A 27,081-nucleotide genomic window follows, 5' to 3' on the forward strand; every position below is an offset into this window, starting at 1 on the left:
TAGTATAATAATTACAAAATAGATGATTGAACCTTTAACTGCTAAGGGTGTGTTTGGGATGAGGTTTGGGAAAAAAGATTAGGAAATTGGGTCAAACCGTGTACTTTCTTATCTTATCTTCTCTATACTTTCTTACAATCCTACATTATCCTACCCAAATAACTCAATCTAAATTCTATTATTATTTTTTAAATTACTACAATCATAATCATTTCTCTAAACACATATTATGATAACACTCTTATCATAATCTCTCATCCAAACACATATTTTTATAATACTACGTTTTATATTATTTCCCCTAAACACATATTATCATAATACTATAATACTAGGATTATCATAATCCTACATTATCATAATCTCTCATCCAAACACATATTTTTATAATACTACATTTTATATTATTTCCCCTAGACACATATTATCATAATACTATAATACTAGGATTATCATAATCCTAAGATTATTATAATCCTTTTTCACCCAAAGTATTTTTGACGATTTAATATTTATCGTAAGCACGAAAATAACATTGATGGCCTAAGTATACATTAGAATAAGCTAAGGATTTAATTCTTTTAAGAAAGAATATGGCAAGAGGGGCAATTTTGGGAAGTACAAAAAGAAGAGGGTATAGTTGAAATATCACAAATCAAAGAGGTTGAAAACGAGAAATTTCCAAGTATAAATATAGGCCACTTATCACTTCTTCGAAAACCCTAGAGTTTGAGAAAGGCGGAAACCCTACTTCAGCAATCGGAGCTTTTCCCGGCCTTTGCTCACTTAATTCAACAGCCATGGCCACTGCTAGGACCGTCAAGGACGTCTCTCCTCACGAGTTTGTTAAGGCCTATGCCGCTCATCTCAAGCGATCCGGAAAGGTATCCTTTTTCTTTTCTAAATTCGCCTCTATCTCTCTTGTTGGATGAGACTAATTGATTTTCGATTCAAGGGAGCGTGTTTTAGGATGTTGGTTTCGAAAACGGAGTGAGTGAATGCTAAATTTGAAGTTGCAATGTTTCCGCCTCTGTTTGGGAGTGTGCTTTATTATGCATTGTTTCTCATCTTTATTTCTTTACCTTGGCTTGTGTTGTAGCTCGGCTTTTTTACTCAAACAAGAAGTTTCTAGTTTTAGGATGCAGATTTTTCGATTGATATGCTAATGATCATTGTTATTTTCTTTCACCTTAATGGCTTATAAAATTATCTGCTTGTGCTTTGAGTATGCCTCGTCTGTTGATTACGTTTGTGAGTTGGATGCAATTTGTCAGTTTGTTCCGCTCGTCGCACTTCGTCTGAGAAATCGTGATTTTTTAGTGAGTTTATACTTGCCATTGAATGTTTCTTTGTACTTATAAGTTTTGTGGATGTGTTATCAGTCTTAAGAAAATTTTAATATTCTACAGAGCCCTTATGTTCCTGGAATTTAAATGGTCTTGTGGGTTTCTTTGGCCAAATGGAAGAATTTCATGTACTTATCCATTGGTCAGGATTTGGTTTTTCTTTTAAAGAAACACTTCAGAAGGCTTTTGCCAATCTCCCTGGTTTGGATTATCTGATTGTTAGTACTGTTTTTTGTAGACACGCTGTTCTTGGATTTTGATTGGTTAGAACTTTCTACTTTATATTTTCCTTGTTTACTAATAATTTATAAGTTTAAACATTGATCTGTAACATATGTGATCTTAACTTATTTTTCCCTGTAAATAATTGATGAGCAGGTTGAACTTCCACCATGGGCGGATATTGTCAAAACTGCAAGATTCAAGGAGCTTGCTCCATATGATGCAGATTGGTACTACGTGAGAGCTGGTTAGTTTACCTTTTTTCTTCTTCTTTAATTTCCCTGTATTCATATAAAATAAATAAAACAAACTTAATTTTATTGCTGCCATTTTGTATGTTCTGATTGTGGTATTCTTACAATCGTCATTTCAAACTTATTCAGCATCCATGGCAAGGAAGATCTACTTGAGAGGAGGTCTTGGTGTTGGAGCATTCAAGCGGATTTACGGTGGAAGCAAGAGGAACGGAAGTCGCCCTCCACACTTCTGTGAAAGCAGTGGAGCCATCGCCCGCCACATTCTACAACAATTGCAGGAGATGAACATTGTTGATGTGGACCCAAAGGGGTGAGTACAAAGCTTATTGAGTTTATCATATTTTCTCCAATTATGCCCGACTTTCATTCGATTATGACCAATGATATTCAGCACAACCTTTTTTTGCTTGTGTTCAATTCCAGTTTTGTATTCATTTGTTCTTGCAACAATGTCAAGTCGGTTGATTTGTTCTTCTATCTGGATGTTTTGCAGTGGAAGGAGAATTACTTCAAGTGGTCGACGAGACCTCGATCAAGTTGCTGGCCGGATTGTTGTTGCCCCATGATTAATCAATTACCTCTATTGTTAAATTAGAGACTTATGTTTTGCTGATGAGAAACAATTTTCTTATGCGTCATTAAAATTTTGGATTTAGCTGTTGAAAGATTTTCCAGATGAAGATGCTTACTCTTGTTTTTTCACGGTCTAAAGTTCATTTACTCTCCCTTTTGTTTTATAATTTCTTTTTCTGGAATTTTTTTGGAAGAAACATGTTTTCACTTTTTTATCCACATCAACTTTGATGCTTGGCCTACATAAGTTTCGCATTTTGAGCTATATTTACTCTTATTCAATGAGATTCGATTTAAATGGTTAAATTATAATAATATCTTGGATTCATATTTATTTCTATGTATGTGTTAAAAGCTGTCAAGGGTTTTGAAACAAACTTTCAAATTTAGTAAGGTAGCTAATCTTATATATGGCTTGTCTATCTCTCAAGTATAATGATTGTTTGAATTTGATGAGAATACGAGTACAAACATGTATCGATGATTGATATTTAGTTCTATGTAGGTATTTTGGCATGTATATCTCTCTTGTGTCTTGCTTATGCCCTGATTGCAACAACTTCAGATGGGGAATCATCAAGGACCAAACTTTCAACTCTGGACATGGGATTACATTATTTACTAATTTGCCAAGTTTATTTTAGAAATTATATATAGTATTTGAGTCTGAAAAAACTTGTTAAAATCTCTGGGCTGGAGTGTCAGTGAGCTTTTGATTAATAGTCTCATATATTACGCTTAAAATTAAACATATACAAACGCTAAGAATTAATTCTAACATTTATGGAGTCCTCGGAAGAAAATAAACATCCTTGTCTATAACTTTAAAGCATAGTGATTAAGATATTAAAAAAACCCTTAATCCAATTAATCTCTTACATTGCTTATTAGGGAAAAAGAAACCTTCCAAACAAGTAATACAATTAAAACCTTCCAAATAAGGAATGCAAATTCTGGGGGAGAAGTAAGATCAAGAGAGGAATAGACAAAAATTTTGTTATTCTCTTTTTAGTATCAAATAATATAATACAATAAGATAAATTATTTGACCTTAAAGTCAATACACCAAAAGCTAAAAGAAAAGAAAATGCTAACAAATCACTAAAAATAACTTCTAAGACCCAACTTGAGAAGTTTGAGGTCCAACTACACTTATCACTTTTCGTAACACAAGAATCACAAAAGTCAACAAAATTAGCAACTCTATTATACACATAGGAACAAAGGAAGAAAGAGGTTAGACTCAACTACTTCACCCAAATCCCTCATTTCTACAAATGCATTCTCTGCTTTAGTAAAATCTTTCGAGCAAGTTAATCACCACCTCTCTCTGATCATCAAATTGAACCACGGAAGAAAATGGGAGTCGTAAGAGTTAAATGATCATTCTGATGTTTTCCCCTTATCCATTTAAACTCCAAAATTTGTTTTTGTTTATAAGGAAACGTCCAATGCCATTTGTTAAAAGGGTTGACCTACACCATTTTATTTGGTTTGGTTTTATAATTATTGGACTAAAAGGCCAACTAACATAATATATCTCAACCCCAAATTCTTATAAAATTTTGTCCTCAGCTGCAACTACATTGACCCTCATTCTTTTATAAAGTCAAACCAATTATAAAACCATGATTTCGTTTGAATTAACGAAAAAAAAATGTTTATAATATATTTCAAAAGTTATTTTAAGTGGTTTTTTTTTTTTCAAAACGACGTATTCTTTAAATTAAACATTTATACATTCTCTGTTCATCAAAGTTTCCAAAACGCAAAACATGTTAAAAGGAAGGAGATAACATCTTTCTACTTTCATAAACTACCACAAAAATTAAAATGTTTGATTTTATCCATTACTTTTATATTAGTTAAATGAATTTAAATTGCACCCTATTAAATTAAGATATTTCTCTTCTTAGAATAAACGATATGTATTAACGATCAAAAAGTTTTTAGCTTATCATACTAAAATTAAATTATATCACATGACCAGATTCTATGAAAAATGAATCCACTGTTACTTTATTTATTTATTTATTCTTGTATTGTTAGAAATTAAATTAAATAAATTGAAATTCCACTCTACTATATGTTTTATTTAGGTTCATCATTCATGCTCAATCCTCTTATTCTAATCTAGGTAACCTATAACTACTACAAGTTGCCACGTGTTATTTGATACCAAAAACACATATTAGTTGACCAAAAAAAAAAAAAAAAAGCTTCAACATCAACCTATGTTTTATTATAATATTTAACATATACCTCGACACTATACTATATAGGTGGAGATTCAAACTATCAATCTACAAATTCTTTTTAAAAAAATGTTTCATACAACAACTTAGGGGAAGAAGGAATTGAACGCAGGATTTCTTGTCCTCATAGACATATAGGTGTCAGTTAACCTGAACTCATGTTAGCTAAAACTATCAATCTATAAAATTATACTAACATTTTGGATTTGGAATCTCATATTTTCGAGATGGTGGTTTTGGATTTGGAGTCTCATATTTTTTAAATTGTGGTACTCTTCGAAATTTAACGTTAATTAATGTAATTATTTTTCTAAATAAATGGATTCATTAATCAATTATTGACTTACGATACTAATAAATACCAATGGATTAATTTAGCATTGTCTACTATGAAAGAAAATTACTTAATTCAGTTGATTTGTGTCTAAATTTTTATTTTATAACGTTATAAATTTTATTTTATTATTTTAATATATATTTTATGTCAATTAAACTTTTATATTTTTTAGTATAACAATTGTGTGAACGAAAGATTAAATATCTCATCTTTAAAATAAAGGTCGAAAAAAAGGATGATAGGTTTATTTATTTTTGTTAAGAATGGGTTGGGTGGGTGAGAATAAAGAGAGTTCTAATTAAAATTAAAAAAAGAAAGAAAAGAAAGAGAATTGGAAAATATTTGAAAGATAGAAATAAAAAGGATTGATAATTAATGTGGAGTAGCAACATGGCTTTACATGCACAAAAAAAGTGCAACCAACCAAAGTGAAAGCGCAAATGGAAGTTGGTTAGCCCAACCCAACCCAACCCAACCCAACTTTTCTACTTACTTCTTTCACCAAATTCCCTTTCTGCCCCCTTTCTCTTTTATTAATTACTCATTCTTCTTCCCACACATTTTCATTTGGGTACGTAACTTAATTAATTAAAAGTATCCACTAACATCTCGACATACACATCATCAATGGAACTCGATTAATATATTTAGTGTGTTGCTGCTATTTGTGATTCAAATCTTTCTATTTCGAATGTATTAAGAAACTCGACATACACATAGTTTCAGCAGTATTTGATATGTATTATTTTTTTTTTCGTAAGGTTGAAACCTTAAAAATTCATGTACATTTTGAACCTGGTTGTTATGATGTTTAAGTTGATCGATTTTAATACTTTTGACTAGCTAATGAGCGACATGACCACAACTGAACATAATTGATATATATTACCCCATTAGAGGTCGGTCATTCAACTACTCCATTTGGTTATACTAAAAGAAATATATGATTACTCATTTTATTTGAAAGTCGAGAGTTTAAATTTCTATACTCCATAATTTTTTATACCGAAAAACTAATAAGAATATTATTTTCGATTTAAAGGTTAAATAAAAAAAATGTTTTCGTTTTCATATGTTATTGTTTATACTTCTATTCTATACAAAATTTCATTTGAAAAATACGAGCAAGTAAATGAAGTTGATGAACCTTCTACAACATCAAATTATACAATTTGCCAATTTGGTACGATTTCATCTAACCTACAATTATCATCCTTAAATTAGTCCATCTGACAAGTCTAAGGAATGAAATCCTACTCTATAGTTTTTAATTAATATAGATAACAATCACTAATCAAATACAAAACTAAAAATTAAACTTAATCGAAATTAATTTCTAGAAGTTAAAGGTTCAAATGGACAAATCCATAAATTTACTAATTCATGGTGTAAATATTAAATATTATGGTTGATTATGAATAGATAATAAGTTGGTTGTTGAATTAAACCAAAAATCAATACACCTCAAAATTTAAGGGTAAGTTTGTAGTTTAGTATCTATATAAAACGTTTAGCACAAATTAAAGTGAATTATTCGCTCACCTTCATAAGTAAAACCACGACGTTTGGATGTATAGAAAGGAAAAGGTAACTGCTCTATTTATTTTATTTATTTGAGAATCAATTTTACTTTCTCTATATTTATTATAAACAAAGTTTGAAACAATATTTTATGTTATGTGAAAATTTTTGTTTGCATTGGGGGTGTAAATGTTAGATGTCATTTCTCTTTATTATTGAAAGAGATGAATTGAAATAAATTTAGTGCATATCTATTACTTTACATCAAATAGGGTAATAATAAGATGTTTTCAATTTTGTTTTTTCATCCATGTAAAAAAAAGTATTTGACATATTCTAAAAAAAATTGCCACGTTACAAGTTAGTCGAGAGCTACAGATGTTGTCAAGTATTTTTTTTCAAGAATTAATAGATTTAGGGTTTGTTCGGATTGTCTTAAAGAATTTTTTTCTCCAAAAACCCATTTTCTATTTAAAAATCTATTTTGAGTGGCTCCAAACATTTTAGTTTTTTCTAATAATTTTTTTTAAATTAAACATTTGAAAAATATAATCCAAACATACTATTAATCAATTTTATCTGTACGGAAGAAATTAGTTAAAAATTCATTTTAGTTTCTAAAATTTCAAAAAGGTAATAATTTAGTCCCTCAACATTTTTAGAGGTAATAATTTAGTCTCTATTATAAAAATTAGGTTAAAATTTAATAAGATTTGTGCGTAAACTAATTAGAGACTCATTATCTTTACAAAATACATAGTTTATGTCATAAAATAAAAAAAAAAACTTTGATATCTAATTTTGAAAATTTTGTTTAAGATACGAACTAAATTATAATATATTTAAGATTACAATGACTAAATCGTGACCGTTAAAGAGTTGAATAGTTAAGAAATTGAAAATTTAGAAAGTTTAGGGACCAAATTCATAATTTAAAAGCAAAAGTGTTTATATTTATATATATATATATATATTATATTATTTATTGAATTTAAAAATTTTATAATACGCATTTCCCTCTCCACGTAACTATATATTTAGTTAAGTTACAGGTAAGACATTGGAGCTCATCTCTCTCTCATCAATTCTCTCATTCCACACAGAGAGATACAGAAACCCGAAACCCAAATCTCTCTCTCTCTCTTTCACTTCCATGGCTGCCCACCAACTTCCTTTAGAAGAAGCAATGCCATGGCTTCCTTCTCAAGTTCTTGACGAAGCTTGCGATATCAAGGTTTCTCTCTACTTCCACTTCTCTTATTTTTCTCCCTTTTTCTCTTTCTTTCTCAACAAACCAAAATCTTCCGACAAAATTAGTTTTACATTCCTTGTTCTTTTTTTTTTTTTTTTTTTTTCTCTTTTTGATTGTTATTATCAATCAATCAGGTGTATATGAGGCAACGCCACCACTACCACCACATTCAACAACCCCCCTTCCTCCATCGCCAACGCCCTCACCATCGTCCTCTTTTATCGCCGTCCGATTTCGCTCTTTCGCTGGTACTGTATTGCTGCGCGCGCGTCATTTTGATTTCTTTCGTTTTCTCAAGCCCTAGGCCGTTTTTATTTATTACGTTACTGATTTTATTCGATTCGGTGAAATTGAATTAGAATGAGAAATCGAAGTACAGTAATATTTGTTCTCGGCCGAACCAGAAGCAAAAACCAGCTTCTAATTGGACAGCTGGAGGACAAGGAATGCAAGCGATTTTTCTCGATTCCGGCCGCCAATTAGGCGGTACCGGCGTTTTTCTTCCTCGAGGAACCGGCGGCTCCAGTAATTACCAACCAAACCAAAAGCCAGGTACGATCCGATTCCGATTCATTTTTTCAATTAATCAATCAAATTTTTCATTGAGAAATAAAAAAAAAATTAAAATTAAAATTAAATAAAAACGAAGAACTCTGTATTCGTGCGTACCTGTTTCTGCTTATTCAATTCATAGAACACGAAGAAGAAGAAACAGCAAGAGAAAATAATTTCGTTCATGATTTCTAATTATTAATTTAATAAATAAAACAAAAACATTATTCTCTCAAATTATATATATATATATATAAAATTTATAGAACTAACATTATAATTATTCTCTAATAATTGATGTTAAGGATTTATTTTCATCATTCGTGTGTCTAATTTTATCATTATTATAAATTTGAGTGTTTATTTTAACACTTTATTACATTATACATATTTTAAGAGTGGTTTTTTGCGATTTATATATTTAATTCGCTGTATTTCTGCTACTACATGATTAAGGAGAATATTGTCATACTATATATGTATATTTTAAAAATAAAATAAATGGGAGCTGGAATGACAATTACCATATATATATATATATACGTCAACTAACTCCTACCATATAAACTCGTATTATTTCTATATTTGATAGAGATTTAGGATACATTATTTTGGTTGATAGTGTGTGTATATTTTATATTGACATTGATTTTAGGCATGGTTATCGGAATAATAAAAGGATAATTCTATATTTAAGCCATTTTTTCTTTAGTTGAAATATACTGCTTAATTTAATATTTCTGTGAGTAACACATTTTTAAATTGAAAAAACTTATTCCAATAGTTATCTAATAGAAGTCTTTCTTAAATTACAATGATAACGAGAATGATAAAGTCTTTCTTTAATTACGATCATGCATGTTTTTAGACTTGGTCAATAAATGGTTTAAATATTTACTCTAATTATTGAAAATCGTCAAGTTTGTGAAATTAACGTTTGAAAAAAGGTCTAAAATTATTACGTGGATAATTTTTAAAAGTAATCGTGATAAAATGTTTAAATTGATGGTTTGGTAAAAAGATTTGGAATTAAATTGACTTTAGTTATGAGATTTACATACCATTGTTCAAATGAAACTTGAACTAATGTAAATTGATATCCTTATTTAAATTGATATAATTATTAGTTTAAGATATTAAAAATTGATATAATTATTAGTTTAAAATATTAATTAATACAATATTCAGAAGTTAAAAAGATATTAAATGATATTTATCTTAATAATAATAGAAAATCTAGGACTGTGCAGAGCAGTTGGACAATGAGATACTGCCACCCATTTTTTTTCTTTTTGAAAAATGATTTTCTATATTATTTTAACTCTTCATGCCAAGGAAAAGAAAATACGAATACATCGGAAAATCAATCGACCAAATCAAAGCAAGTCAGTCAAAGAAGGGGACGACCAAGTCAAAGCAAGTCAGTCAAAGAAGGGGAGGAATTAGTTGTTGTTGATTTGGAAAAATCGAAAGAAAAAAATATCTTTAAAATATTTGAAAACTAGAGTTCAATCGATGATCGATTTTCAGTCCTTGACACTCAAAGTCGGTTTGAACATTTATTGAATTGACTATAGATGATTTAGTAATGGTTAATTTGGTCATAAAACCGACTTCAGCTGATTACTCTACACCTTTAAATGTGATCCCTATTGATAATAAATAATTTAAAAGAATTTCCTGGTTGGATTCATTTTTTTTAGAACTAAAATAGTGAAATTATTTGCAGCTTGCTCGATGGTGCTTGTTCCTGCTCGAGTTGTTAAAGCTCTTAATCTCGATGTTCAAGCATTAGGATTGCAGATTTCCCCACGCAAAGGTATGGAAATATATTTAATATATAAGTTCAATAATGAAATTATCTCATCTCATAAAGTCTAAGACAAGTAATAAGAAAATAAAACAAAATAAAATAGAAAACAAAGGAAAAAAAAAGTAGACAATGGAGCTTAAAAAAATGAGTTTCTCTTGATTTCTTTTTTAATAAATTTAAGAAAAATTATTAAAAATAGAACATTTGATAAATTATTTTACCTTTCATAAAAAAATCGAATTTTGTTATTTTTGATTTACGAAGGGTAAATAATTTATCAATTTTTTCTATTTTCGAAAAAATGTTTTTATTTATTATATTAAAAAAAACCCTCAATTTTAGGCTTTAAAATTATTTTTTATATTGGAATTGACTAAATAATAATAAGATAATCTTTTTTAATGTAAAAAATTGAACATATAAATATTTTTTGAAATTTATAGCAAAATTATTATTTTTCTATTTGAAAAATTTATATGAAAAAACTAAATTTAAGATTTATAAAAAGTTTAACGTGAATATAATTAACTTAGCAAACAAAAGGAAAGAATATTTTAGAGATGCATAGGGTTACAAATTTTTTAAAAAAGAATTGTATAAATAAAATGGAAGTATTTTGACATCTATATACACACATGCACTTATTTTTTTCTCGTAATAATGCAAAACTTATATGAACAAAATAATAGTAATAAGAATAATAAAAATTTAGTTGTTATTTATTGCAGAGGCAAAAAACAACCAAAAGGGTAGAGAATGCAACAACTCAATAGTGAAAAACAAGAAGGGCAAAGATATAACATCCACACATTGCTCCTTCATGTCCCAAAATCAAACCAATTCATCCCAAGACATCATATTCCTTCCTAAAGAATGGACCTATTAACTACTTCTCCAAATTATTCATAATTTTACGATGTACGAAAAAATTCATAATTCAAGCAAAACTAGAGGCTAGCTGACTCTTTCTATCACTTTTCATTCTAATGTACATTTTAATAATACGAATTAGATTGTAACGTTCGATTCTACCAACAAATCAAATATCATTTCCGTCATTTCTGTTGTCACTACTACTAGAAAGTTGATCATAGCTTTTGAATAAATATTTAATAAACCCCACTTGAAGAGTGTTAAAATAGGTATTGTTGAGTATACTTAATTTTCAAAGATTTACTAGCCTTTGAAAATTATTTATTGAAAAAATTATTTTTATTTTTAAGTTGTATGGGGGTTGATAGTTGTCAAATTATTATAAATTCCTTAATATTGAGTATTTTACTAAAGGTGTGTTCGAAATACAAGCTTAAGTTTGATAAAAATAGATTTAATTTTTAACAAAATAGTTTATTGAAACCTTTTTTCTTTTTTACATTTTCTAATGTAATTCTTATATAGCTTTTAGGTTTTGAAATTGGTTTAAAATTTTAGAGAAATTGTCAAAAATGGAAAGATCAGCAAAATATTTATACACAATGATAAGATTGTGTGCATCATTTTCATATTGATATTTTATTACTTGTGTGATTTTTATTATATTTGAAAAGACATACTAAAATTATTTTGATTTGATTTTTGTTTCAAAATGATCACATACGTTAAGATTTTCACTTCTAACGTTATATTTTTTGATCAAATGCTAAGTTTCACTTACTAATATTACCATTAATGAGTCTAAAATAACTGTAATGTGAAATTCTGAACTAAAATTTAACAGTGACAAGAACAATGTGAAACTTAATTAATTATGAACATTAAAAACAAAAAATAGTATCTGTTCACACGAGATTTAAGGAGAAATCTAATTCGTGAAATTGAACTTTGTATGTTGATTGATATGATGTTGTGAATACAATTTCTAATATTTATTCATCTGATTTTTTCTCTCGAATACAAAAATAAAATTTAGAATTTCGTGGTCTTCGATCTTCGAGAAGTTGTAGTTGCAAGTTAATTCGAGCTTCAATCTTCTAGAATTCAAGGAAAGTTTGATCTTCAAAGTCTTCGATCTTTCAGAAAGATGATCTCGAAGTTGATGATAACTTGTACGTATTGAGAGTCTTCAGAAGTTTTTGTCAACAATTTTTTAGAGCTTTGATTCTTCTTTTTTCCCAAATATCATTAAATGAATGGTAGATGTCTCTATTTATAGAGAAATTTTATGGACTTTTGGTGGGCTTAGGCCCATTTGCTTGTTAGGCTTGGGCTTCATATGTATGTTGCTTTTGTTTGTTGGGCTTGGACTTGAACCCATTTCTAGCGGCTTGGACTTGTGCCTATTTTCTTGGTAGATTCGGACTCGGGCCCACTTGTTGACAAACTCGGGTCCATTATTTCTTGGCCTAATTTTTATATTTAAGGCTTAATTAGATTGAGTATGAGAAAACTTAATTATCCAAACTCAATTGAATTATAATTATCACAATGTTTAATGTGATGACGTGACGGGATTTAGTTGGCCGAAATTTCTTGCTCAACGGTATCAATCTTGAAATTTAGATTTAAAATAAAAATAAAAATAAAATTGAAATAAAACTTGGCTGTGATGTTAATGACGTGGATAGTGATACTTTTGAAGTTAAAACTGTTGTTTGCAATATTCTTTTGCTTCTTCCTCTTCTTTTGAAGATTTTAGCCTCTGTTCTATGGGGTGTTGATGTTCCTATTTGAATCTCCTTTGTTATTATTGAAAATTTGGTTTGTTGCTATTTAGATCTCCTCTGCTCCTCATTATCTTTTCTTCAACAACAACAATAATGTGAAATCTTTTAAAAGTAAAAACGAAATTAAGGATTAAACTATGAATATTAATATTGATATCAAGATTTTAATTTTAAACTATCAATATCTTTACAAAAGGTATTTAGATTATTAATTAAGTTGATTTCACTCAAAAACTAAATATTCATAAACATTAGTATGAATATTCAACCATTGAATTTAGGGATATATATCAACAAATATGAAGACGGTGACAATATTGTTCTTAAAGTGGGTTCCCTCTTCCCGCCTCTTTCTCATTTCAAATTAACAAACAAAACAAAACACAACACATACCCTCTCTCTTTCTCTTCGGAATGGAGGGAGAAGGTCGCTCAGAAATGGAGTACACGGAGATCGAATCCTCCGCCGATTGCTTCGACAGTTCCATACTCTTTAATATCATCAACGATGTCTCCGCCTTCGTCTTGTACATGCATCAACAACTCCCTTCGTAAGTTACTCTTTTTCCATTTCCATCGTATTTTTCGTTTCTTAACTTTGAATCATCCATTCAAATTTGATTCCTGATGCAAATTGTATTTCTGATTGTGAAACAATCGAATTGTTGATGTTAAAAGTCATTCGATTTATGCACGTGGTTCGATTTGATTACCTCAATCGCTCTGTTTGAAATTGTGGCTTGTAAATTTGAGGAAGGCAATTTGAGAATCGTATGAGCTGTGAGATTTTTTTTATTCTAAATTTATTGTGCCTTTCAATCTGTAAGATTTGGTAGACTTAGATGATCATTTTTGGTATGATGAATCCAATGGAATTGAATGTAAAAGTACTTCAGCGATTTCTTTCTAGGATTTGTATATTGCTGTGGTTGTGGTTTAAGGATGTGTTTAGGATGAAATCATATGTAGAAAAATGCCATTATGCCCTTCGGGTCGAGATTTAAATCTCCATGATTTCATCTGTTGTACTAAAATGATAAAATCGTCGGAATGTTTGTTTTTGCCTAATATTGCTTAATTCTTTCTTCATTTTATCCGTTTTGATGTGTCTTCTATGATTTTAGCATCAAGATTGTTTGACATCACATGTTATGCACCATTTGTTTGATTGTTCATTTCCTAGTACTACAATAAGCCCTTAAATGCCTTTGTAAATGGTAGATATTGTGGAGAAAAGGGACACCCATTAAATAAACGAACATAGCTAGCTTACTAGCTTTTCTTAGTTTGAGGCTAAAACTCAGTATGCGAGAATACCTTTTTAGTCTTGAAATGAAATCCGTGTAATCTTCAATTTTAGAGTCATGTTTGTAGAGCTAAAAATTTCTCTTTTCAATTTGAGTAGGCATTGGTTGTCTAATTCAATCTTCACCACTTATATCCAGGGAGCCCAAATATCGTAAATTGTATACAACCCCAACTCTGGCTCCCCTTTCATAATGCTATAAACTACAGAAATATGTGATAGATTTAACATTGTATGAGATATCTATATGGTAATGGTATGTTTTCCATAAGTACTGATATTTGGTGCCTAATGTGCAGAACCCTACAAGATATGAGCATTGAATTTGACACTTTGCATGAAGAATACAAAGAGCTGGTATGTTAAGAGCGGAGAATGATTTGTTTACTTTACACTTTTTTGCTTCAATATGAGAATGATAAGAATGATTAGTTTTAGGGAAGTGAACTGGCACAAAATGAACTAAAAGCATCGTCACGAAGAAAGCATACTGGCAGAATGAGGGAGGTCAGACAGGGAATTAAAAGAATGGAGAAGTTAATGAATTCAGTATCTGGTTTTCAAGTTGCCATCAAATCGTTGATTAGTGAGGCTCCTAACATCGAAGAAGTCTTATTAATTCTTGGAGCAACCCCACTACGACCTCAATATGTTTATGAGATGTGCTTTTCACATAAAAGATTTGGCCTGAGAGGTGCAGATAACTTCGTCAAACACAAAGCAGCAGAAGTTCTTTCAAGAAAGGTGGTTGTAAATGTATTATCTTTCCTCAACGTTTTCACTATTTGATACAAATTTCGTTGTTAACAACAGGCTATTCGAACATTAATCTCAAAGGACGCTGGGTCTGTCTCATATCCAGGTATACAGTTGTGCATATTAAAGTTGGGAGAAGAATTTTCGTCCTTCAAATTTCCCTCATTAAGAAATGATAACATATTCTTTTAGGCCCTACTAAGTTGTTTCTATTGGTGAAGGCCCCTTCTTCTTTCAATCTGCCCTTGCACTTTATTCCAAAACGTGAATTCCGATATAGCAGAAAGGTAAACGTTAGACGTGTTTGCTTTTATCATGCAAGGACATTAATATTAGATTATTTGGGAGATTTTGTGGTCTACCTCTCTTTTATTAAATGATGTAATCTTGTTTTCGGTAAAAGTTTACACCAATTATTAATGGTAAAGAGTATCTTCTTAATTTCAATTAGCTGATGGAAGAATGCCTATCAGTTATTTGACAAAAAGAACATAGGATATCCACGTGTGACAAAAATCTATTATTTCTCAACTATCAACAATATCCTGAATCTCCCAATCATAGTAGATTTTGTTTCATGATAATTTGACTGGTTTGATACACTTTACTGCATCACTTTTTGTTATCAATGTCGTTAGGCATTAGATCTTTCAATTTGATTCAAGCAAGCATAATCTGAGGTCAAGATAGGATGTTGATAATTTTGAGTGTCCAACTATGTCAATCAATTTGATATTGTCTAAAAAGGTCTTTGATGCAGATAGTTCCTTTCAAACTACGATTTAAGTGCAAAGCCCAAATCCAGCAAATGAAAAATCCTGGCCACGATCGTGAATCTCATGTTGGGAACTCTGATGACTTAACCAACTCTTCAGTAGAAGATCCAATCTGGTATAAAACGTTTAATCTTCAGTTATTATGGTGAGAGTTTATTAATTGTGACCAAAAGTAAAAAACATGAGATTTTATGTTCTAAATAGGCAATATCATAGAATGGTTGAGATAAGTGAAATGGGAATATGTTGTCCTAATAAATTACCATTCATTCTTGAAATAAAGATGATTAGTTAAGTAAATCACAATGTAGAGCTTCATGGCTGTTGATACTTTTATGCAACAATATCCAAATTTAAATTTAAATTCTAGCATTAAGGAACTTAGTTGATCATTTCCAGGTTTCAATGTCGACATGCAATCAAGGGGCTAGCATTCAATAGACCCGATGAAGATTGAAAATGCTCAATGTCAAAGATTCGACGCAAGTAAACACTAACCTACAAACTTGCAAATGAATTGCTTCTAACTGTATTTTGTAGACAAAAAGTCCTAGAACTTGGAGAATATAGCTCTTGATATGCAGCTTATCATCTGGAATAGGATTTAGATATATCCTTTTAGCTAATTTCAACCGAGGGGATTTAAGTAAATTTGAAAGCTTAAAGTCAGCTTCAATTTGTTCTCTTAGATAATTCAAATCTTAAAATAAGCTTATTTTATTTTAGTGATAAGATATGTTTTGTTCCTTAAGATCTTTTGTTCTCATGTTTGTTGTAAAAAACAAATATTAAAATATATGTATGAAAAGTTATGTTTTGTTTAGGAGAATTATAAAAAATAATAAAATTGACAAAATACTTAAAATATATTACAAAATTTTAAATTCTAACCCTAATAGACATTGGTATGTTTTTATCAATTACAGTAATAAAAATCTATTGATGTCTCATTAATAAAACAAAATTTTTTGTGTAAATATTTTAGTTTATTTTTTATAAATATAACAAAACATCAAACTATTTACGACCGTGTAACAAAATCTATAAAGTTAGTCATTTTTTAAATAAGGTTTGCCCTTTCGTTTTTATTCTCATCTTCGCTCGATCTCTCTCGTTGTCTTTCTTCTTTTCCTCCTTTTTTTGTTGCGATTTTTTTTCATGTCTTTCTTCTTTTGATATTTTCTTACGTCGTTTAATCATTCCATCGTTTTTCTTCTTTTTTTAAGTTATTTAGATTTAAACGTTAGAGTAGTCAAATGTGAATGATTATGTAAAAAAATTAAAAAAAAAACCCAAAATCTAAATGATCGTGAAACAAAAGAATTAAAAAAAAATCGTTTATCAAAATCTAAACAATGGTGTGAAAAATTTAAATCTAAACAAACCAAACAATGAGTGTGTACCAAATATATTAGGTGCGATGCATGGTTGACAACTTGACGGGGTATTTTGGATATTTTTAAAAAAAATTTCGTTTTCAAAATTGTATACAAATATTTTTCTAGAAAACACCACTTTATTTTACCATAATTTAAAATGTCCCATATGTTTAATAAACTATTTATAGAAAAATATTTTCACTAATATCACTTTCAAAACAAATGCTCCCACATTTCAACAAAATATAATTTTGAAAAATAACACAATTCAGACATAAACATTGTTTACATTACCCCTTGCAATTTTTGCCATCAAACTTTACTCCATTCACCATCTCATGTAGTTCTAACTAAAAACACACCTACAAAATTTTGAGTAATTTTAATATAACTAAAACTTAAAGCACACAATTGAATTCACTCAATTATTACTTATAATAAATCACTTCAAACTCAAAATTTAACCAAAAGAATAAAAACACATTAGTGTTATTTTCTTAAAAAGTGTCTTTTACATGTCATACAATGAACAAGAGTGTGGTATATATTTAGTAGATTATTTTCTTTTTTACTTAAGTATACTAAACACATTTTTTTTAAGTGACAAATATCTAATTTGTTGAAATGGTACCAAGAAAAAAAGTATTTTTTGTGACAAAGACAAACGAGAAACAACCTAACTAAAAAAACTATACTCCCACCTCATTGATGATAAAGAAGAAGAATACAAGAAAAATAAATATCTTTTCATAACCACGAACAACTCTAAAAGGATGCCAAAGTTGCAATCACAAAAGATGCAATATCTAATTTGTTGAAATTATTCCTAAGATCAATTTAATATTTTTTCCTTTAGATTTAAACGCAAAGAAATTAAATGTCGCAAAAAAAAAAAAAAAAAAAAAAAGAAAAAGAAAAAGAAAAAGAAAAAGAAAGTAAAGAAATTGGATTTCGAGAAAAGAAAAAGAATAAAAATGGGGTGAAAGAGACGGAGGATTTGCTCGGGCAAAGACTCTGTTCGCGTGAAGAACGAGCACCTCTAACCAGACCTCCGAAATCTCCTTGCCGCCACCGCCGCCGCCGCGGTTCTGGTTTTCCGCCGTTATCTCGTCACCGGCGGAGCAAGCGCCATGAAGTTTCAATTAGAGGATGTCACTGTCTACTTTCCTTACGATCACATTTACCCGGAGCAGTACGCTTACATGCTTGAGCTGAAGCGAGCTCTCGACGCCAAGGGACATTGTCTTCTCGAAATGCCCACCGGCACCGGAAAAACCATCGCCCTTCTTTCCCTTATCACCAGCTACGCCCTCTCCAAACCCCAAAACCCTGTCAAGCTCATCTACTGCACTCGGACTGTCCACGAAATGGAGAAGACCCTCGCTGAGCTCAGATTGCTCCATGATTACCAGGTTCAACAGCTTGGACCTCGTGCTCAGATCTTGGCTGTGGGGCTTTCGTCCAGGAAGAATCTGTGTGTCAATCCGAAGGTTTTGGCGTCGGAGAGTCGGGATTCTGTTGACGCTGGTTGTCGCAAGTTGACGGCGAGTTGGGTTAGGGCTATGGCGGCTGAGAATCCCAATGTGCCCACTTGTGAGTTCTTTGAGCAATATGAAAAGGCGGGCTCAAGTGCTGTGTTGCCGCCGGGGGTTTATACGTTGCAGGTACTGGTTGAATTGAAACTTGAAATTTCGTGAAATTGAGAATTCCCTAATCACCAACGGTGATTTGAATTGTGTAACGGATGCTGATGAACTAGAATAGAGGTTATTTCTGAATGATTTGGAATGGTATTTCTTTGGTTCCCTGAGATGTTGCCTCATGAAATTTAAAATTCCAGTTTCTTCTTCGGGTGTAGTTCTTGAAACAGTGTTGAGATTATAATTCAGTAGCATATTTAGTTTTTTGAGGATTGGCAGATAAAGCTTGAGTTTCATTTACGGCTTTACTTCTAGTATTATTGTCTAAAGATAAGTTGATTCAGAAATAATTTATATATATTCTAGGCTTTATTGACTAAATTATTCAAATATTGATTTCGATAGATGGAATCATCAGTTCCTTGACTGAATCATTCATATAATTTCCTCACTGAATTTATAGGATCTGAGAGCTTTTGGGACAAAGAAGGGCTGGTGTCCTTACTTCTTGGCACGGCATATGGTACAGTTTGCAAATGTGGTAGTATATAGTTATCAATACTTGCTTGATCCCAAAGTGGCTAGCATTATATCCAAGGAAATGCAGCGAGAATCTGTTGTAGTGTTTGATGAGGCACACAATATTGATAACGTGTGTATTGAAGCCCTTAGTGTTAGTGTGAGGAGGCAGACTATTGAAGGTGCCAGAAGAAATCTCAATAAGATGCGTCAGGAGATTGAGAGGTATAATCAGATCCTAAGTTGCTTTCTCGTATCTTCATACCATACTTTGAGAGGCCTTGGCTCATTTTTTCTAATGTTCTTCAGAGTTAACGTGAAAATGTCTCTTATTGTAAGATTTATCTAGGTTTCTTAAATTTCAATAAGATGCTCTAGGTGATTCTGTGCACTGTCTAGGTATTTAGTTTTTGTTTCTTTTAATTGAAATTTAATCAGTATTTTCCTTGATATGGTAGGAAGGTTCAAGGAAACTGATGCAGGTAGACTGCGTGCAGAATATAACAGGCTGGTGGAGGGTTTGGCACAAAGAGGAAACCTACCTAGTATGTTGTACATTATTGTAGTTGTATCAAGATTGCATGATTCTTTTCCTTGTATAATATAATATCCTAAATTTCTGTAATTTTTTGGTGCAGTTTCAGACACGTGGCTCTCAAACCCTGCTCTTCCAGATGATATTTTGAAGGAGGCTGTGCCTGGAAATATACGCCGAGCTGAACACTTTATACATGTATTGCGGAGATTGGTTCAGTATCTTGAAGGACGATTGGACACTGATAATGTTGAGAAGGAAGGGCTTGTAACTTTTGTTGGCTCTATTGGTTCTCAGGCTGGAATTGACCAAAAGACCTTGAAGTTTTGTTACGATCGTCTCCACTCTCTCATGCTGACACTTGAAATTACCGACACAGATGAGTTTTTGCACGTACAGACTATATGTGACTTTGCAACACTCGTTGGAACATATGCACGAGGTTTCTCAATTATAATTGAGCCTGTTGATGAGAGAATGCCGCATATTCCTGACCCGGTACTGCAGGTTAGTTCATCTACTTTATTTCTCTCTTACACATGTTCACATCATTCTTGAGAGCAGTACAGAATTTGAATGCTTAAAGTTATACTCTTAGGCTTAGATGAGCCCTCGATGGTGGAGAGGTGTTTAAGTGGACCCCTTCACCGATAGGTACATGGTTTTTGTATTTAGCTACCTTCTGATGTTAAAACGTAGAGGCTTCGTAGATTAGGAGAGTCCTCACAAAATCTTTCCAACTTCTTTTTTCTGGGATGGAGATTCTCTCTTCTTCTCATATTTCAACATTGAAATTTGAGGCTGTCCAGAAGATGTACTAATCAGAATAAGAAAATCCTAGAATCTTTCAAAACAAGCCACAATTTGGGTGATTGGGGGAGGTAAGGAACACAAGAATCTTTCTAAACAAGGAAAGATCCTCGGAGGAATTGCTTGATTCTCCTCATTTTTCATTCTCTATTGTTAGAGAAGTTTTTTGCTGTTCTTTATGGATGGTCTCCTCTTCTCTACCTTTCATTTAATCAATGAAATTGTTTCCCATGAAAAAAAGAAATTCCTAAAGAAGAAGTAAACATCTACCTCTGTTCTCTAGTTGCATAGCCTCTAGCTCATGCATGATACTATTTAGTATTTACTGAAGTTTAAACTTTATATTGTGTTTTCAATATTTATGTCCATTTTTTAAACAAGATTATATATATTAATATTTCCTTATTTTCTCCTCAGCTTAGCTGTCATGATGCCTCACTTGCTATTAAGCCTGTTTTTGAACGATTTCAATCAGTTGTGATTACGTCTGGTACTCTGAGCCCAATTGATCTATACCCTCGTTTGCTCAATTTTAATCCTGTGGTTAGCAGAAGTTTTACAATGTCCTTGACCAGAGACTGCATATGCCCAATGGTTCTCACTCGTGGCAGGTGTGTGGTTCTGTTGAAATACGTTATCCTTCAATTCTGTATATTATTATTGAAGTCCTTTTCAAAATTTTTATTTTCCTTATAAAAACAGTATTTTTGTTAAGTAATATGTAGGATCTTCTGTAATGAACAAAGTTCGTTTTTCTTTTTTGGTTCTAGCGACCAGCTTCCAGTTAGTACTAAATTTGATATGAGAAGCGATCTTGGTGTAGTAAGGAATTATGGGAGGCTCTTGCTCGAGATGGTCTCAACAGTCCCGGATGGGATAGTATGTTTCTTTGTCAGTTACTCATATATGGATGGCATTGTAAATAGTTGGAATGAAACTGGCATCCTAAAGGTGACGCAACTACTCCTGTTTGCTTGTTAACAGCTTATTAGTCGTAACATGATCTACCCTGATCATACTAAGTGGTTAAACTCGTTGCCTCAGGAAATAATGCAGCACAAACTTGTGTTCATTGAGACCCAAGATGTCGTGGAGACTACACTGGCTCTTGACAATTACCGGAAGGCTTGTGATTGTGGGAGAGGTGCTGTGTTTTTTTCCGTAGCCAGGTATCCCATTCTTCTGTCAATGGTTCTCCCCTTTTCCCTTCTTTCTAGTCAGCACAATATGTGGTTCAGATGGGTGTATTATCCTTTTCATACAAGTACAACAGATATATATGAATACAACTTGCACATCGCTGGATAGGTGGCTGATAATGAACAATGACTCCCAAGTCTGTGACTAGACTTGGACTAATAGTTGAGAGAAGTTGAATTTTCATTTTTGTTGCATCAAATATTCTGAACTATGGTTTATTTTTTTTCATTCCCAAATTAATGGCACCAAATGTCCTAATTTATCATGGTGGAATGGGAACGTAAAATATACACTATGAGGGTTTTGATTTCCTTGAGTTATTCTTGATTTTAGGTTACTCTTTTGCTCAGTTTTTGCAGTTTAAATGCCATGGTGATTTGAAATCATAAATTTTAATGAATTTCTTATTTAGAGATCTCTTCTGTAAATTCCAGTTTATGATTCAAAATTTAGTATAATGTTTCTATATCTATTGCATTGAAGTTTGCATTTTGTGTGCAATGCATATAATGTTTAACTAGTGTTTAAAATAATCGTCATCTTGTCTATTAGAAGAAAGCCCAATTTCCTGTTGATATGGGCGTTCTCAATATTGGGAATCCACTCAGAAACAGGTCTATTCTTGCCACATGGTTGTGACAATTCATTCTCACATTTACCACAACACTGCAAAGATACCTATTATTTCTGGATTTGGACACAAGACGAATAATTGAAGTTCCACTAGGTCTTCGATAAACTGGTGCAACTGGGCCTGCAGGCCCCTTTCTGCTTAAAATCTCATTAAAATTGGAACCCCTCACCGATACTTGAGACAAGAGAAGCCTCCCTCCTAGGCATTCTCCCTATGATATATCTCATTCACTACTGTCTTCTTCATCATATCCCTCTTTTTGGCGTTAGGGAAACGCCACTTGGAGATTTGGAATGGTAGAAATCAAGCTGTTGTATTACCTGCAAGGATAGTTTTGTGAAGGGCCGCTTTTCCTCTGATGCCCCTTAGCAAGCAAGTTTTGGGAGACCTTAGAAATTTCTGATTGGCAAGTGGCTTTCCCAAAGAGCATCAAAGGTTTTCCGGGAGTCCTCTGTTAGGACTTAATAGTGAGGGTTAGTATGGTAATTAGTACTGTCATAAAGTAGTGAAGCAATTGGCATAAATTAGGTAGATGAGGTATATAAGAAGGTAGAGGAGTTAATTATAATTTAATTAAAGATTTGTGATGGTTTAGCTTTTAAGTGTTCTTAAGAGGTGAGTGCCCAAGTTCCCCAAATTACTCTGTGGTTGTCTTTCATTCTTTCATTTATTTATTTTATATGAAACCGTGCTTCATAGAGAAATATGAAACATTGTCAAAGACATGAAGAAAAGTTTGCAAAAGGAGTTCAAACCTGACTATAGAAATAAACTCCAACCTAAAAGAATCAAGCTGAACTCATAATTACAAAAGGGCTGGGGTGACAAGATGAAGTGTTAAACCTAGCAACCTCCTGGACCTCCTCACGTGATCTCTAAACCCAGATTTTTTAATTCCTCTCAAACTGAGTTCTCCTCGACTGGACAAATATAAGCATGTCACTAAACTCTTTCATTGATCTTGAGAGGGAGGATTCAGGAGCACTTCTCACTTATGATACAACAATCCCTACACCGCACCGGGCATAATCCAAAATGAAACAATAATTCTAAAGGGACTGACAATACTCACACTCTACAGCACACTGTCAATATCCTCCTAATGTCTCTTGCATAGAATGCACCAATGCAGACACAATGGAAAGGAAGAATGCCTTTTTGGTCCAAGGTATTGACTCTTCGATGCAAAACCTGATAAGTAAAAAATTTGACCTTAGAAATTTTAATCTTTAAAAGAGAGGAGAAAGCCAAAGCCACGTGGGAGAGAAGGTTACATAAATATGAAAAAAGGCATTGCACGAGAAGCCCCAAAAGGACCGGGAGTCCAAACCTTAAAGCCCCTCCCCCATGGGCCACGATATGCATGAAGGCCACAAAGGATAGAGAGAAGGGTTGTTGCTTCCATTGTCTCTCTACGAGAAAGAGGGCGACAAAAGACCTAGGAAAGTGAAAAGGAGGAATCCGGGGTAGGCAAGATAGTAGTCACATGTAACTTCTTATATGAAAAGTGGTATTGACGTTGAAACAAAGGACAGGGGAGAAACCCCACACTATTCCTCTAAAAAAAATCTTTACCCCTTTCACTACAAAACATTTCATAAGTTGGGAGAACAAAGTGAATCCAGATTCCAGAAGAGATAGTTAAATAGAAGTTCTTTGTAGTTAATGATTTTGTAGTTTCTTCACTATCAATCTACTTTCTTTAAAGCATTTTTCTTGGACACCCTTTGAAAAACGAAATGAGTATGTTCCAGCTTCAATTTATTAGCTATTTATTGGAATTTTGGTTATGTGTGTAAAAAATAGATTCTTCAATGATATAGATATAGAAAAAGCCATAGATTTATTTTTTTGAACACGTAATTTTTGTTGGCCTTTTTAGTGCAAATATCATTCCCGCTTAATACCTATGATTTATCGAATCTCTGTACCTAATGAAAGAATTTTTATGATCTTTCTTTCATGGGAGGCTATCCTCTCCTTTTGGTGATTTCATACCATCTAATGAAATTATTGGATTCATTCAAAAGAAAAAAGATCACTTTTAGATAACTTCATAGTGATGCAGCTTAAAAGATGAGTGATCTGAATGTAATTTGGAACTAAATCTATGTTAATGCAGGGGAAAAGTTGCTGAAGGTATAGATTTTGATCGACATTACGGAAGATTGGTGATAATGTTCGGTGTTCCTTTTCAATACACATTAAGCAAGTGAGTTTCACATTGTGACTTTCTAATGATAACTTGTGGGACTAAATGACGATTAATCAATGTAATAAAGTATTTTTTTCATTGTTTAAATTGTCTTGTTCTTATCACATTTATGATTGTTAATCTAAGAACAAAATCCTGTGAGGTTGTGAATTCTTATTTTTTTAATTGAAAATTGAGTGTGTTCCTTTGTTTTTGGGTGGGTTGGCCAACCTAGGGTGAGGAGGATGATGGTGTGGTTGTTTTTGTTTGGACTTGGTTGTTCTGACTGCGTAGATAATGATTTTATTTTCAGAATTTTGCTTGCTCGGCTGGAGTATTTACGTGAGACATTTCAAATAAAGGAAGGGGACTTTCTAACTTTTGATGCTTTGGTATGGGAAATTTACTCTTCTATCTGTAGTGTTTTTGGTGTATGTTGGAACTAAATGGTTCTGACAATTTGAGCAGAGACAAGCTGCACAATGTGTTGGTCGAGTTATTCGATCGAAGGCTGATTACGGGATGATGATATTTGCTGACAAAAGGTTTGATTTTTTCTTTATTAATGTTACTGGTAGTTTCAATTAATTCCTTTATTACAGAACATATACCGAACAGATATAGACATGCGACATGCCTTTTTTCAAAAAAGTTAATGGCCACCCCTCTTTTCATAGATAATAGTCTTGTCTTCATGAACTTTTGATCATGGAGATCAAATGGCAACCATAGTGGGTGCCTTTTGAAGGTGCGCACCATGTTTAGATGGACCAATGTGGGAATCCTTGACATACACTTCCATGCACTTGAGCTTGCTACGGAAGCACATGTTGCCAGTGAATGTCACACTAGTTGGAAGGTGTAAAATCAGTTTACGAAGCTCCAAGGACATTGTGTTTCGCTTGTGCATCATGCAAGTTGATGCAATTACTAGAGAATAGAAGTTGAGAAGATTTTGAAATATGATGATTTGTAAGTCGAAATTTGTAGTACCTCTACCAGATGTGCTCTTATTATCGTCAGTAGTATCCTTTGAGCAATGTTGGCAGGATGTTATGTTGACATTTGACGATTACCATTTAGCATGAAATTATATTTTCAGTCGGTGATTTTACTTGAGATGTTTGAAAAGATGGTTTAATGGGAAACTACCATGTATTTAAAATACCATGCTATTTGCAATTTATTAGTACAAAATATATTGAAAATGTGACTTTTTCCGTTTCATGCATAGTCTTTGTAATCTTCTTGATTTGTTTTTTTTTCACCTCTATGCAGGTATAGTCGTCATGATAAACGCTCAAAATTGCCTGGATGGATTTTGTCACATTTACGTGATGCACACTTGAATTTGAGCACAGATATGGCTCTGCACATAGCTCGGGAGGTTTGTATTTGTTAACATCCTTATAGCCCAAGATATTGACATAAAGTATTGAATATTTGAAGTTCTTATCTCCCCTTTGAATTTGCAGTTGGAAGCAAAGTTTGGTTTTATTATCTTAATTGCATCTTCTATAAGATCTCTTCCGATGTTTAACTCCCAACTTATTAAGAATGTCTAAACATTTTTGTTTGTCCGTTACTGACAAAATAATTGAATAGAAACTAAATCCGTGGGTGCAGTTCCTTAGGAAGATGGCACAACCCTATGATAAGGCAGGGAGCACTGGTAGAAAGACCTTATTGTCCCAAGAAGACTTAGAAAAGATGTCTGAAGCCAACATGAATGAGATGTTGTATTAAGAATCTCAACACATCAAACGGACTCTTTCTTAGTCCAGAGTGCTGTTTTACATTCTTCTTGAATCCTACTTACCACATTCATCTGCTCGACAATTTGGTTTGATAGTTTGAAAAAGAAATTCCCTTCTGAGATTCTGCCGAAGAGGAAAGAACTCAAATCTAAATGCTGCCAGCTTGTGGAATCGAAAAGGGTTGTTGTTAACCTCTCTAAATGAAAAACCCCAAAAGGAAAATTTTGACAAGTAACTTTATAGTATATGTATATAAATACCTCTTGTTCCCTTTTTGACTTTAAAGTGTTGTTACTCATTTTTTTGGGGTTAAACACTCTTATCTTTCAAGTTTATGGTTGCTGCATTAGTTTACTATTAAAAACTCAACTGATTTTGGATGAGCTTGTTTTGTTAGGAATTGAATTGTTATTTATTTGATTGGATGGTTGATCTGTTTGTCCCTTTACCAGTGGAAATGATTAGAAAGAACTTAAAAAGAGATAAATTTACAAGATTTATGATTTTATATTATAATGAGTTTGGTTGGATTGGGTCAAACAAATTTAGAAAAATGAAACCTACTTAATCCAAATTAATTCTCAACCCGATATAAAAGTCAAATTTCTTTTGAATACTTTATATATATATATATATGTAAATAAGGTGGAGTGTGATAATTAAGCTCGCATGAGTTTGATGGTTACAATTGTATCAATCATGAATCAACTTTGACATTATACCTTTCGGCTGGGAAACTAAAGTCAAAGCCTTTATTTCTTATCCTTATAATAATATCACCACT

The 27,081-nt window shown here is 32.0% G+C and overlaps 4 protein-coding genes across 8 annotated transcripts; all 4 read left to right on the plus strand.

Moving 5' to 3' along the window:
• The first annotated feature begins 669 nt into the window (after window positions 1-669).
• LOC103492679 (40S ribosomal protein S19-3-like) lies at window positions 670-2,527 on the plus strand. Its single transcript, XM_008453147.3, has 4 exons — window positions 670-884; window positions 1,725-1,815; window positions 1,952-2,135; window positions 2,319-2,527. Exons 1-4 carry the CDS (start codon window positions 801-803, stop codon window positions 2,389-2,391), a joined length of 432 nt encoding a protein of 143 aa, XP_008451369.1. The 5' UTR covers window positions 670-800; the 3' UTR covers window positions 2,392-2,527.
• A 5,053-nt stretch (window positions 2,528-7,580) lies between these two features.
• On the plus strand, window positions 7,581-11,186 carry LOC103492680 (uncharacterized). Its single transcript, XM_008453148.3, has 5 exons — window positions 7,581-7,745; window positions 7,898-8,011; window positions 8,123-8,315; window positions 10,045-10,134; window positions 10,857-11,186. The coding sequence occupies exons 1-5, from the start codon at window positions 7,665-7,667 to the stop codon at window positions 11,012-11,014; spliced, it is 636 nt and encodes a 211-aa protein (XP_008451370.1). The 5' UTR covers window positions 7,581-7,664; the 3' UTR covers window positions 11,015-11,186.
• A 1,980-nt stretch (window positions 11,187-13,166) lies between these two features.
• Window positions 13,167-16,446, plus strand: LOC103492681 (uncharacterized). Of its 3 annotated transcripts, none has more exons than XR_538305.3 (7): window positions 13,167-13,342; window positions 14,397-14,454; window positions 14,536-14,841; window positions 14,911-14,959; window positions 15,046-15,140; window positions 15,618-15,744; window positions 16,029-16,051. XR_538305.3 is itself a non-coding variant. In XM_008453149.3 (7 exons), the coding sequence occupies exons 1-7, from the start codon at window positions 13,206-13,208 to the stop codon at window positions 16,084-16,086; spliced, it is 834 nt and encodes a 277-aa protein (XP_008451371.1). In that variant the 5' UTR covers window positions 13,167-13,205; the 3' UTR covers window positions 16,087-16,446. The 3 variants fall into 3 exon arrangements, 2 of the variants coding, with proteins under 2 accessions (XP_008451371.1, XP_008451373.1); XM_008453149.3 differs by having other exon boundaries at window positions 15,614-15,744; window positions 16,029-16,446; XM_008453151.3 differs by lacking the exon at window positions 15,046-15,140 and having other exon boundaries at window positions 16,029-16,446.
• A 1,484-nt stretch (window positions 16,447-17,930) lies between these two features.
• Window positions 17,931-26,611, plus strand: LOC103492682 (general transcription and DNA repair factor IIH helicase subunit XPD). 3 transcript variants are annotated; one of them, XR_007821961.1, is made up of 13 exons: window positions 17,931-18,672; window positions 19,112-19,392; window positions 19,630-19,712; window positions 19,806-20,209; window positions 20,930-21,123; window positions 21,283-21,463; window positions 21,557-21,681; window positions 24,469-24,558; window positions 24,854-24,932; window positions 25,009-25,085; window positions 25,218-25,512; window positions 25,819-25,927; window positions 26,167-26,207. XR_007821961.1 is itself a non-coding variant. In XM_017045611.2 (12 exons), exons 1-12 carry the CDS (start codon window positions 18,139-18,141, stop codon window positions 26,284-26,286), a joined length of 2,298 nt encoding a protein of 765 aa, XP_016901100.1. In that variant the 5' UTR covers window positions 17,931-18,138; the 3' UTR covers window positions 26,287-26,611. The 3 variants fall into 3 exon arrangements, 2 of the variants coding, with proteins under 2 accessions (XP_016901100.1, XP_008451374.1); XM_017045611.2 differs by lacking the exon at window positions 25,218-25,512 and having other exon boundaries at window positions 26,146-26,611; XM_008453152.3 differs by lacking the exon at window positions 25,218-25,512 and having other exon boundaries at window positions 17,933-18,672; window positions 26,167-26,611.
• Window positions 26,612-27,081: the final 470 nt, after the last annotated feature.

This window comes from Cucumis melo, chromosome 1 (assembly GCF_025177605.1).
Source record: "Cucumis melo cultivar AY chromosome 1, USDA_Cmelo_AY_1.0, whole genome shotgun sequence".
In the NCBI taxonomy this organism is placed as follows: domain Eukaryota; kingdom Viridiplantae; phylum Streptophyta; class Magnoliopsida; order Cucurbitales; family Cucurbitaceae; genus Cucumis; species Cucumis melo.